Here is a 14,422-nt window from a genome sequence, read left to right as displayed (position 1 = left end):
ATTTCCCTCTCACTTGAGGTCACCTCTGAATTGACCAACCTCGAAAGGTAGTCAACAATAACATTTTATTTATCGCTTTTATCCCAGATTTCCAAGTCAAACTCTTGGAGCAACAAGACCCAGCAGATCAGTCACGACTTGGAATTCGTCTTAGTCAACAAATATTTTATCACAACACGATTAGTGTAAATGACTACCTTTCAGCTTATAAGGTAGCTTCATAATTTTTCAAATGCATACACTATAGCCAACAAAAAATTTGTTTTAGCCATTTTGTTTTCGGTGTCCAATTTTTTTTGAGTTTTTTGAACAAACAAATTTTAATTTTTACATATTTACACAATCTAGTAAAAAAAGAAATTTTTTAAATTACATCAAGTCTTGTCCCCCCTTTTTAAATGAAAGTTTGTCCTCAAGCCTTAAAAAAAAATTGGGCTCTACTTGATGTGATTTAAATTTTTTTGTTAAACTTAAACTAAAAATAAACAAAAAATTAACATGACTAATAAAAAGACATTCTATTAAGGTTAGTTGCAGACAACATAATTTAAAAATATAATTTGGAAATGACATAGATAAATTGCAACAAAATATGAAGATTTGGAGATTTCTTAGGGTAGAAATTATCTTGCATGATTCTTTCATTTCTTTTGGAGATTTCTTAGGGTAGAAATTACATGTTCTTCATGATTATGATCTTATACATATTCATAATAATTTGTGAGATTTGTATAGGGTTTACAGCTTGTTCTTAATTGTAATGTTTGAGCTATTTTGTATTTCACATTACTCTATTTTTGTTGTATTTTTGTAACAAGGAAAGTCGTCTCTTGGTGTTGTTCCACCAATGAGATATAGAGAGTCTTCACCAAGACTTGAAGGTCTTGAGTTTAGAACATACTCTTGGCTGTGACTGGATCGTAGGAAAGGTTTTCCTAGGCGATAGGTAAGGTCAAACCAAGGTAGGTGTTCTGGTAATTCAAGAAGGTAGTGTTCAAGGTCTTGTAATTGGAAGTGTGTAAGTAATATACATTGGCTTCTATTTTAGTGAAGAAAATCTCCCGAGATCGGAAGGGGAGGACTGGATGTAGTTTTATACTGGACTGCAAAACGAACCAGTATAAAAACCTTGTTGGAGGTTGTTTATTACCCTCATCTGTTTATTGTTTTAAGATGTTTTTAATTGCTTATTGTAGCTGATATTTTGAATATAGTAACTCTGCCATATAAAGATCATTTCTGTTCAAATATATATGATGTATCATTTCTGTATAATCTGTGAGTGGTTGTGTAATCGAGCCATTCAAAAACTGTTTGTTAAGTGCGATTTAATCGATTAAGGCAATCCTTTAACCGATTAACTGTGTGATTTTCCAGAATAGGGCTTTGGTGCGAATAACAATATTTAGGAACCGCGACACCTATTCAACCCCCCTTCTATGTGTATTCTGTCACTAATACCTAACACTATAGAATATTAAGTCATCCCATATTTGACATAGGGCAATGCTTCCCCTTCATCATTCTTTTTGTGTGTGCAAGTGATGTAGGAAAGATAAATAAAAAAAGATGAAGGATATATGATGTCACGGAATACAGAGAAATATAAACATATAAGAAAATTAAAGGGGGAAGAAAATATGATAGAAGTATTAATTACTGTTATGTGTTTACTTTGTTTCAGTCTGAATGATGGTTGTCTCTCTCAACTCTTGAAGCTGCAATTTTCACTCTATAATACTTATTTATTGTTCATAATGTCAGGAGTGACACCAAAAATTTCTACATATCATTCTCAATCATCTCCACAAACACCTATAACTATTACCCTAACCGTACATTCCCTTTCACACATAAACCCTCACCGTCCCAATCATAGTTGTGAACCCGGTTCAGCTTCAAAACCAAACTGTTGACAGACTCACTTTGAGTAAGTTCAGAGTAGCAAATTTTAGAACTTTGAGGATCACATGTATATATCAAGAGAGACCTCTGCACATTTTCATTGAATGTGGCGATACTCATAACTTCATGGATATTCATATGGCCAGACGAATTGGGTGTAGGATTGACGAGTTAAAGCCTCTAATTGTCATTGTGACGTATGGGACAAAAGTTCAAATAGCTTTTATGGTTAGGATCTTTAATTGAATTATACAACATACCACTTTTACATTAGATGTAATGTTGATTCCATTAGGATGTTGTCCTTCGGATTGAGTGACTAGTAACATTGGGGGATATTACTTGCAATTTTGACATATTGAGAATATAATTCTAAGTGTAGGGTAGAATACAAGTATTGAGTGGATAATCTCAATTGAGTTGTAAAACTGTAAAAATCACCAGATGGAGAGGAACTTGGACAAATGAGTACACTTATCTATGATACAAGCTTGTGTTGAAGAATGTTGTATGTTGCATTCCTTAACCACTCATGCTCTATAGGAGGTAATCCTTGGTTTATTATGTAGTCTATTGAAATCGTATGTTGATTTGTTTGATCCACCTAATCAACTGCCTCCTAGAAGAGAAGGGTGTGGTCATAGGATTCCATTGATGCAATCCGTTGAACCTATGAAAAACACCATATAGGTATGCAAAGAGGTGTTGGACTGTAGTGTGATACAATGTAGCAATAGTCCATATGCTAGCCCTATGGTTCTGATGGGAAGGAAGGATGGCTCCTAGAGATTATATGTATCATTATAAGGAGCTGAATAAGGGCAATTAAAGATAGATTTCTTATTCCCTTGGTTGATAATCTTATGGGTGAATTACATGGTCCAATATCTTTTTCTAAAGTTGATTTTAGAGTTGGATATCATCAAGTTAGAATGGATCCTATGGATATATTCAAGACAACTTTCAAGACTCATAATGGTCAATTAGAGTACTTAGTAATGCCCTTTGATCTCACTAATGCTCCCGCCACATTTCAAAACTTAATGAACATTATATTTCAAGAATTCTTGAGGAAGTTTCTATTGGTGTTCTATAATGATATACTCATATATAACAATACTTTATATGAACATCTTGTTCATTTAAAGAAGTTTTGGTTGTTGTGAGAAAGCACAACTTATTTGTCAAGCAATCTAAGTTTTACTTTGGAGTTCCGAAGGTAGAGTACTTGGGTCACTTTATTTCAATATCAAGGGTGTTTATTGACCATACTTAGATCCAAGAAGTGCAAAATTGACCATTACCCACCACTATCAAGCAATAAGAGGTATTTTTGGGTTTGGTTGGATATTATAAAAGGTTTGTGAAAAACTATGGAATAATAGCTAGACCCTTAACTTATATGCTCAAGAAAGAAGGACTTAAGTGGTCTAATTTAGCTAAGCTCTCATTCCAAAAAATTGATAGAATTTTTAACCACTACACCATTGTTAGCTTCATTTAATTTTTCTCAAGAGTTTGTTTTGGAGGTGGATGCTTCAGGACAAGAAATAGGGTTTGTCTTAATACAGGCACATCACCTTATTGCCTTCATCACCAGAGTGTCGAATCAACAACAACAAGCCATGTCCACTTATGAAAATGAACTTAATCAAAGCAGTGTTTGTAGTATAAAAATGGAGGTATTACCTATTGAATAAACATTTGGATCCAAGACTTAATAATCCTTTCCAACAAAAATGGTCAGTTAAACTCATGGAATTTGATTTTTCCATTAAGTACAAACAAGCTAAGGATAATGTTGTTGCATAACCTTTAATCATGATAAAAGCAGTGGAATATTTGGCATTGGTAGTCCATGATGTTCACTCTAGCATGATAGATAGAATCAAGTCAACTTGGACCAATGATTAAAATCCTGTGAGACTTATATCTCATTTTACATTGAATTCAACCTTACACAAGCATTACACTTGGAATGGTGTGGATTTAAGAAGAAAATGCAAATTGGTGGTGGAGAGGAGCTCAACTTAGACATGAATTACTGCATTGGTTCCACAATATTGCCCGAGTGGGTCACTCAGGTAGAAATGCAACTATTAAAAGGGTCAAATTTGTACTTCCTTGGAAGGAGTTGAACAAAGATGTCAAAACTTTTATTCAATAATGCCAAGTACGTTAGAGGTGTAAATATGACATTGTTGCCTCATTCTAACCGACAAATATGAGTACAAAACTACATCGGTGTCACAAACAAATATAGAGTAGGGGTTGTCGTATCCACAAGGACTTACTAGATACTAGTATTTCAACTAAAAATTATTATTTGAAGTTATGATTCAAATGGTTGTTTGTTTGGCGACACAGTAAATTAGAATTGCAATACAATGATAAAATGAGCTAGGACTAAACTTCACACTTACTTTCTGTACACTCCTGATTCTTAAATAAAATTTATTTAGTAATTATTATTCCATACAATGACCTCAAATTACTAAATGTTATTGTCTTAGTCAATTTAGCAACTTATGCAACAATACCCTATGTCTAGCAACTTCAGTTTATAAGATTAAGAATTATGATTTGCAAAATCATGTCTTTATGTCTAGTAATGCATGCAATTTGAGTTAAAATGTAACACCACAATTGTGTTAGTCGCCAATGTCTTGGTCTATACTAACACTTTACCAAAAATAGTTCTATGTCTAGCAACTACAATGATAAAATTAAGTTTTATGAACCTTCATGCATACATCTATGACTAGTAATATATACCATTCAATTTGGGAGTTATAAAATTACAAGATTATCATTATGTCTAGATATTAATAAGTAAATTGCATGAGATGTCAAATAATACAAGTCTATTTCTAGAAAATGTACTTTTTGTTGAGTTGTGCAAGTTCAGAATAATGCAAGTAAGTGACTAAGAAAATTATTAAATAATCATGCAATAAGATTAGCAAAGTTAAAGCAAACGTAAAGTAAATACAAAACTCAAATATAATCAAAACTCCATAAATTAATGGTGAGTCAGTGTTTATACATCAAGTTCATGTTACATTCAATCCTGACAAGGATTATAGCTACTCATGTTCACAAGGTGTAAGTAAGATAGGGATAAAACACAACTCATGGGGTGGTAATACCACACACAAATGAGTATAGATTAACTCTTCTAATACTTACACATTGATCTCATAACTAAAATGAGCTAAACTACCCTAGAAATTCAGAAAAGAAGTATTACAAATCAATATTACAAAATGCGTGTCTTTTGGTTTGAGTTGGAAGTCCTTAAATAATGACTAAATGATGATATATGTGCTCAGCACACCACCCATTGTGCTAAGTGCGAAGGACACATTGGTAAAATTTCAGAATTTTTCTCCATTGCATTGAGCACACAAACCTGTGCTTAGCAAATGATTTTACTCATTTCGACAATCCGACTGTTCACATTGAAGACCCTTCAGTTAGAAAAAAAATATCCAAAATTCAGCTCGATCCAACAGTGAAGAAATGAGCTATCACTTTATCGGATTAGTCGTGGCTGAATTCTTGCTATTGTCTGAAACTTATCTTTTTGCAATTATTCTTTTGGATTAAGCCTACAAAGTACTCCAAAGGTGAGACTTGGTCATTTAAACAAATTTTAATCATATATTAGTATAATTTCATTTATTTCAGCTGATTAAGTAGTTAAAGTGACATAAAAAGAGTGTATAAAATCTGACCAATTTGACACTTCACACCTCACCAAGTTTATTACAAATCTGACCAATTTGGAAACATATCACTATAGATTTTATAGAAGGACTTCATTCTTCTCATGGTAAACAAACCATCTTTGTAGTGGTTGATAGGCTTAGTAAGGATACTCATTTTATGCCTTTGGCTCACGCTTATGCTACCAGTACTATAGCCTAATCCTTTATGGATAATATCTTTAAATTACATAAGTTCCCAAACTCTATAACTAGTGATAGTGATAAAGATCCTATTTTCATTAGTCAATTTTGGCATAAACTTACGACATTTCAAGCACTCTAGTTTAACTTGTCCACAACCTATCATCCTCAAACATATGGGTAGCTAGAGGTGGTGAACAGGTCTTGAGATTTATTTGAGGTGTATGTGTATGAATGACCATTATCAATGGTTTAAGTGGTTTCTTTTAACAGAATGGTGGTCTAATACCACATTTCACACTTCCATTCAAACTACTTCTTGTGAGATTATGCATGGTCATAGAAGTGAAACAAGTGGCTGATAGGCATATAAGTGATAAACATTTTGATGTGGGAGAAGCTAGATCCCAAATCTCTGTAGTTGCTAGGGTGATTGAGAAGCTAGATCCCAAATAGTTTGGCATTTTTTCTAGTATTAAGCAAGGTGGTTGTAGTGACATACAAGTTATAACTGTGAAGTCACTCTAAAGTACATGATGTGTTCCATGATTCACAATTGAAGAAACACATTGCTCAACCACTCACTTATACTACTACTAACAAAGGTCACTTCCCCAAGAAAACCTGGGACCATTCTAGATCGAATGAGGGTAAAGAGAAGAGGAATGTAGCCATAAAGGTCTTGATTAAATGGAAACACCAACTGCGAGAGGATGTTACATGAGAGTTTTACTTTGATCTTTGCAAACAATTTCCTTATTTCTATTCTTGAGGACAAGAATATTTCCAAGGGTAGGGCAATAATATGAATTTTATATTGTAAAAAGAAAGCTACATGTAACAGGAAGTTAGTTGGCAATGGAAGGTAGTTAATAGCTTTGAGAATGAAAGTTAGTTCTCTTTATAAATAACTTTCTCAACAAGTTATTTGTTACTTTTAGCATTTTCCACTAAAAATTTATTTGTATGTACTTGTAATCCTCCTCTGTAATTCATTCATTGCCTTGTATTAATAAGATGTTCAAATTCGTCTTCTTTTACAAGAAAACCAACTTAATATTTCTTAATTCCTTCAAATACATCTTTGAATTCCTAGTTTTCATAAATACCCATATCACATATGAGCCTAGTCCATCACCATCAAGTATGGCATCGTGGCCATGAAGTCCTCACGCTCCAACCTCCATCATCAACGAAATGATCCTCCTACTGCGTTGGCCACCGCCCTGTCTTTGTCCACAACGGTGGCGGCCCCGAGATTAACTAGTGGCTTTCCCACCTCAACATCAAGGTCATCTTCAGCGACAATATCTGCATCATAGATGCTAACACCATGAATATCATTTTTATGGTCCTCACCGGAAAGGTCAACAAAACTCTTGTCTCACTAATCAATAAGGCTGGCACCACCGCTGTTGGCCTATCCGGCATTAATGGTCGCCTCCTCACGACATGCCCAACCGTAAGGTCACCAACCTAGGATTTGTTAGCGAGGTGGCGCAGATGGATCGAGCTGATAAATATCAATCACAATTCAGTTATAATGTGGGTGGCGACCGTTGAATTTAGACAACTGTACAACATCAATATGGATACAATGGTTGGGGAATTGCAGTCGCATTGGGAGTGTGTGGCAGAGATATTGTCGGATAAGGATCATTCAAAGAGCTTGGTGAAGGAGATTTATATAAAGAGTGTGAAGAAGATGATGATAGATGGTAAGGTTGGTGGTGGCATGATTCTTTAATGTGAATTGTTGTGCTCATTGCTTGTAGAAGGCGTTAGAACTGCTAGTATTATTGATGGTCAAGTCCCACACTCTTTGCCTAGGTAGTCAATTGCGGATAGCGAAGTGCAGTGGACGACCCTAAAATACTATAGTGGGATAGCCGCTACAACTAAGAAAAAAATACAAAAATAACTTACATATATAAATACACAAAAATATCAAAATGCATTAAATTAAAGATATAACTTAAATAAACATTCATAACAAATAACTAAAATAAGTCTAATCCTCCAAGGCTTTAATATAAGTGTATTATAATTCAAGCTCTAACTTCTATAGCTTCAAAACTTAAGATTAAGCGTCTATGGCTTTGGGAGTGGGTGTGGTAGTGGGAGGTTGAGATTAGGCCATGATTAAGGAAAATTTAGAGAAATAAGTGGATATGTACAACAAAAGTAATTCTACAACAAAGATGAATTATTCTGCATAATTAGGAATATTGAGGTAGTGAGGAGTGACGCGAAGAAGTAGTGAAATAAAATGGATTCAAAACGTGTAAGAGAGAAAGAAATAGAAGTTTTAATTGAGAGAAAAATAAATAAAAAATTTAAATGAGGGAATAAATAGAGAAATAAATTACACGATGAGAAAATTAAATGAGGAGGAGAAATAGAGAAAAAAGAAATTAAATGAGAGAAAGAAGTGGAAGAATTTTTTTAAATTAGAAAATCTTAAAATAGAATAGTAAAAAATAAGGGCAAAATAAATTTTTTCCATTTTAAAAAATAGAAGGTGCTTCAACTATAGCCTTTGTATGATAGGATAAAATTAGAGAAGAGAGAAAAGTGAGAGAGGGAAGTTAAGAAGAAGTTTTGACTTTTTCTCATTTGGTTGAGAGGAGAAAGAGAAGGGAGAGAGTAAAAAAGGTGTGGGTCCCACAAATTTTTTTCTTCCCACTTATGAGAAGAAAATGAGAGGATGATGAATAATTTATACAAAATGCAAATAATACCCTCAAATAATTGATCTCCTAATTTTACATCTTATTTTCTATTTAATTGTAATAGTTATTGTTGATATTATTGGTTAGTAATTAAAAGAATATTACATATTTCACAAAATGATACTTTAGTGAGAAAGTATAGAAAATATAAGTTTTTTGAATTAAATGTACAAAAAGTCCTTCAATTTTTTTTAATATTTTTTTGTTTTAAATACTACTAATATAAATAAGTCTGTTTTAGATATAAAAATATTAATTAAAAATGTTAATTAAAATTATAACATTTATTTTTGATTAATAATAAAACAATATATTTCTCTTTCTTTTCTTTATTTTAGGTACATATTTGTCATTTGAACCATAACATCATCTTTCTTTTATCATTTTCTATCTAACCAAACAAGAGAAAAAGAGAAGAAAATATATTTTCTATTCATTTTCTCTCATTCTTCTCTTATTACAAACATCACAAAAATCTAATATATTTCACCTCTTTCTTTCTCACCCCTTTCTCTCTTCTTAGAAGGTGCTCGAACTATAATTACTGGATAATAGTTGGTTGTGTATCATATACAAAAGATAGTTAAACTTGGTGATACACCAAACTAATAGAAATGAGTATTGTAGATGCATTAGACACCTATCCATATATATATATATATATATATATATATATGAAATTTCTCAGATCACACCCACTATCGGTTAATGGATTTCGAGACATAAACTTGGAGAAGTAAAAACTAAGTAGAGTCCTTTAATGAGGAATGCTTTTTCAAATTCGTCCAAAATTTGATGACAAACATTCTACACTAGTACTAGACTTGCATCTTGTGCCAATTCAAGTTAGACTAAACTTCCACTTTGGTTTGTAGATATTAGGTACACCCAAGGATTAGTTTCTAAAAGATGAAAACCTTTCTCACATGGTTTCGAAAAGATAAATGTGTCTCACCTTGGTCCCCAAAATGGGACTAATGAAGCAAGGATCAAATTAATAGACAGTTTGATCTTTCATTGTCTCAATCTTTGCTCTGTAGTCAAGCCTCTGGTTTCTAGATTACTATGGCTTGAGACTCAAGCTAACCGCACAATCCATCCATATCCGTACAATCTTCACATCACATTCCTCAATATCATAACGACCTCTTAGTTCAGCTCATGTAATGTCATATCAGAAAGCCTTTTATTGATGGAGCTAACATACACACATCTCTGAAGCTTGTACAGTTTGGCAATGAGTTTTGAAAATTCGGAGTCGGGTTCTTCTGCTACCGGTATAGAATAATAATAATAATACTCTTATCTTACTTGTTGATGTGAAGCTTCTTAGAAGCTCATCAATTCAGCAAGAATTCCTACTCTTGCTTGTGTTGCCACAAGCTACAGCAAGAGTTCTCAGTTTGGTTTTACAATATTTGGAACTAGTGGGTTGAGCGAAAATCTGTCTCATCTTGCTACATTGCCAAGCCTAGTCCTTGGCAGCCACCTTAATCATTCCACTTGTGACATAAGAAAATCCTCAATCGACAAGCCATGAACATGCATTTAAAATTTTGTTTGATTCAAACTGCAGACCACATCACGTGATATGGTTGCAATATTGCAGTTGCGGTGAACACCGCAATACATCACATCGCAATTGCAGTGTAACACCAAATCATAATGATATGGTCGCATCGAGCTGCGACAGAACTGCATTTGGGCCGTACCAAATTCACTTTTTTTAATCACAATATAATTCAAACTACAGCAACCACAATCTGCATCGCAACAATCGTAATGACCTTAATCGTAATAACTGCAATGGTGACTACTGTAATCGCAATTTAAAACATTGGGCAATGGAATGCCAAAGGCTTAAGAATTTATTCATTTCTGATACATATCCAATTTATAACTTCACTGACTTCAAGTTTTCTATGACTGATCAACACTTTACTTTCTTGTGCAGATGCAATACCTACTTTAATTATATTTACTTTCTTGTGCAGATGCACTTTACTTTCTATGACTGATCAACACTCTACAGCAAGCATATAATCGACATCTAAAACCCCAATTAGACCTACGCGCCACAGTAGTCCAAGTCCTAAAAGCTGGGTATGGAAGTAAGTAAGGGTGTAAAGGTTTGAACGGAACACAAAAACATACTAGATTCACCTCAATTAACTGTAAATTTTACTGTAAAATCCAAATCGAACTGATCATGAATGGTTCGGTTCCATAGTTTTCATGTTTTTTATAAAAAAAATCTTGCATTAATTCAATTAAAAGTTCAAATGTATTTAAAGTAAGTACTTATCCAACAAACGATATTTAAAGCAGGCTGTTAAGCTAACCAAGAATCCAGCTGTAAATATTTTGATAATATTCCTTTGTTCTCTGCCAAATGGTCTTATATAACTTGAATAACATTTTTCTTGTAAGTAATTCATTGAAAATCTTGCAATAAGAATTTGCCTAATAAAAAATATTGTTTAGTTGCTATGACCAGTAAATTTATTTTATATATAGCTAACGGTTAGGAATTATTATAGTCTTCTAATGTAGATCCCTATTGAATAACATTTATCTTGCAAATACTTCATTGAAAATCTTGCATTCACCCCCTCAGCCTAATCATGAAGGATATCAGTGAATTTTTTGCATGACATACAACATAATAGCCTGTTCTTAATATAAGGGATGCAGCAACAGTGCACTAGAGAGAAGAACTACGAACTATGAACTATGAACTTGACAGTCATATTGCTTGAAAACTAAAATCCGATTCACATTTATGTAGAACTCTCCATTCTGTCAAAAAGACTATGTATGTCTCCAACATTAAAGACTTAACAATGTTAATTTTCAGTTGAAGAGTTAACAGGACCTGTAAATGACTTTCTGAAGATTGCTGAAAGCTTTCTCATACCGCAAAAACCCCATAAACCAAAATTCAGAATCATCCTGAGTAACTATTTCTATGCACTTCTGTTCTGTCTTGTTCATATTCTTCCTTTCATTGACCTCTTTTACCTTCCCTATTGGTATCAAAACCTGCATAATAGCAAGCAACTTCGTATCAGCACAAAAACAATGCAATACATGAGAAAAAGTTGCAAAAAAATTATTCGATTTGTAAAGTCCTACATCGGATATGAGAGGTGAAGTGAAAGAGTGAAAAAGGCACTTAGAACCATTGTGGTTTTGGTCCAAGATGTGGTGTCTTACTTGTAGCTCTTTATTCTTCTCATATCTAGTAACAATGGAACTCCCTGGTGATGGTCGAGCAGTGAGGTCTAACAAAAATAAATAGAAAATTAAAAAAATGCAAAAAATGAGGTTACCTTGTAAGGTACCCGAACCAATTGTCCAGTTTCTGATGTGAAGGTTATAGGCCTTTCACTGCAAAATGCTACCTTTTCAGTGGAGATAAAGAGAATTCCAGCAATAGGACCAGCTGTTGTATATAAATAGCATTGTGAAGCCTTCAAGAGTTGTTCTTCTTCTTGCATCCCAAAAATGTGCTTGAAAATGTTCCTTCTCCCACCTTCTTGTATAATCCTAGCACCCAAACTCAACTTACCCTTAAGAGTTTCGGACAGTTTGGGACCCAGTTTTACTGAAATCACATACACCCAAATTAATCAATCTACTACTCAACTGAGTGAATATTTCTAAATATGACTTACCATGTTCTTGGATTCTGCACGCAAAACTGCTGCCTTTTCTGGCTATTGTTTTCTTTTGCTCCATCTTTTCAAATATCTTCTTCAGAATCTGAGAACAAAGATTTATTTGCTGTAAACAGTTGTCTTTCACTAAAGCTTCTAGTTCGAGTAGCTTATCTCTATCACTTTAAATAGACTCAAGTTTTATGGACTACTTTTTGTATTTCAAACCCCATTGAAATTCGTTATTTTAAATTGGGTCGCATCTCGGATAAATGAAAAATATGTTAAATAAAAAATTAATGGAAAAAAGAACGGCCTGAAATACTATCATGAGGTAGGGCTTGGGATTGTGAATGTTCATAATTTTAAGCATTGCGTGGAGGTTCAAGTTACGAGGAAAATATAAATTCACAAGTTAGAGGGCAAATAATGTTACATTGTATAGAGGCTCTATCTCTTATTGATAAAACATATATATAATAGATTAAATTACATCGAGTGCAATGAGATTTAGTAAAATTATTCTCATTTTTTTACATCTACATAAATTTTTCCTAGTTTTTATACTTTTACATTGAACATCTCTGCATAAGAAATAAGTGTAATCTTTTAAATAAAAAATATCATAAATGCAATTAAAAGATTTTTTGTTTAAAAGATTACACTTATTTCTTATACAGGGTGGTCAATGTAATGACTATAAAAATTAAAAATTAGGAAAAGTTTGTGTAAATATAAAAAAGTAAATGATAGTTTATGTAATTTCACTAAAAATCTGGAAGTGTCGATGTATATAATTTAGTTTATATAATATGCAATGTATACCGACATCTTTTTGCCAGTAGATTGAGAAGTCAATAATTGCAGTGACAGGAAACTCCCATCCTAATTGCTAAAACGCGTTGCACTTTTTTGGGCGCAAAATATTTGAAAAGAAAGGCCACATGTTTGAAAAGCATATTTAAAATTATCTCTCAATTCAACAAAATTTTGTCAAGTAACAAAAATTTCATTATTCAAAATTTTTAATAAGTGTTATAATTTTATTGGATTGAACATGATTGATAAAAACTGATCTTCATTCCCGTGGAGTGTGAAAGCAACTTTTTAAAGCAAAGAAAAGTTAGCTAATATTTAAGTTTTTGAACTTGACATAAATAATTCAAACCATTAATATTTGATAGATAAGTGATTGAGAGCCACTTTGGAAAGTTCACCTCTATATTATTTGAAAAACAATATGTATATACTCATAATATAAAAGTCTTTTATATAGTCATTTTGTATTATTAACTTGTTAAAGTTTAATCTTTATTAACTTTTAAATATAAGTAAATAAGTAATACAAATAATTGATAGATAATATATTGACTATGACTATATAAATCCTCACACTAAAGTGGATAGATATTACCTATATTATGTTGGAACATGGTTTGTTGAAAACCATGAGTGAGAACTTTTGGGTGTGAAATATAAAAAATACTCAAGTCCCACATAGAAAAGTTTGAAAAAACAACTCTCCAAGTCCCACATGGAAGAGTTTTGTTTTGAAAAAATAAAAATTAAGCTCCCAAGTCCCACGTTGGAGAAATGAGGAACATGAGAAAAATCTCATGTTATAAATAGAGGTTTTCTCCCTCCATTTTAACTTGCACCAAGTTGAAAGCGTTTTCTCAACTTTTCTTTCTCCCCCTAATATTCCGTCGACGCATTTCCGGCAAACTTCTTCCCCTTTCTTTCCGTGGCACTTAAGAATTAGCACTGACAGCCAAAGTGGGATTTCGAGAACTGACACTGGTAGTCAGTATCGTGGGTAAAGAATTGGCACAGGTAGTCATATTGTGGGATTTCGAGAACTAACACTGGTAGTCAATATTGTGGGAAGAAAATTGGCACATGTAGTCATATTGTAGGATTTCGAGAACTGACACTGGTAGTCAGTATTGTGGGAAGAGAATTGGCACGGGTAGCCATATTGTGGGTAATTTCGAGAATTGGCACTGGTAGCCATATTATGGTTGGTGTATTCGAGATCGGTTCTTATAGTGCAGTAAGAATTCGATAATAGAGATATGGGTTATTTTATCCTAGGGATGGCGTGGTTGATAGTCTGCTTGCACATTTTGGGCATTGCCACGAAACGTCTTAAAGAGAGCGACCTGGTCGTGACTCAGCTAATAAGTATTATTTCGTGCCATTTAGAATTGCTGCA

The 14,422-nt window shown here is 33.2% G+C and overlaps 1 protein-coding gene and 1 pseudogene across 1 annotated transcript; one reads left to right on the top strand and one right to left on the bottom strand.

Moving 5' to 3' along the window:
* Positions 3,906-7,650, top strand: LOC109330951 (annotated as a pseudogene).
* On the bottom strand, positions 11,181-12,401 carry LOC109330629 (putative GEM-like protein 8). The gene is made up of 3 exons (XM_019564882.1): positions 12,226-12,401; positions 11,881-12,155; positions 11,181-11,590 (listed from the first exon to the last, which is right to left on the bottom strand). The coding sequence occupies exons 1-3, from the start codon at positions 12,287-12,289 to the stop codon at positions 11,414-11,416; spliced, it is 516 nt and encodes a 171-aa protein (XP_019420427.1). The 5' UTR covers positions 12,290-12,401; the 3' UTR covers positions 11,181-11,413.

The sequence above is a fragment of the Lupinus angustifolius genome, chromosome LG17 (assembly GCF_001865875.1).
Source record: "Lupinus angustifolius cultivar Tanjil chromosome LG17, LupAngTanjil_v1.0, whole genome shotgun sequence".
Classification (NCBI taxonomy): domain Eukaryota; kingdom Viridiplantae; phylum Streptophyta; class Magnoliopsida; order Fabales; family Fabaceae; genus Lupinus; species Lupinus angustifolius.
Note: the sequence above shows the minus strand (reverse complement) of the source record. Positions and strands in the feature narration are given on the sequence as shown.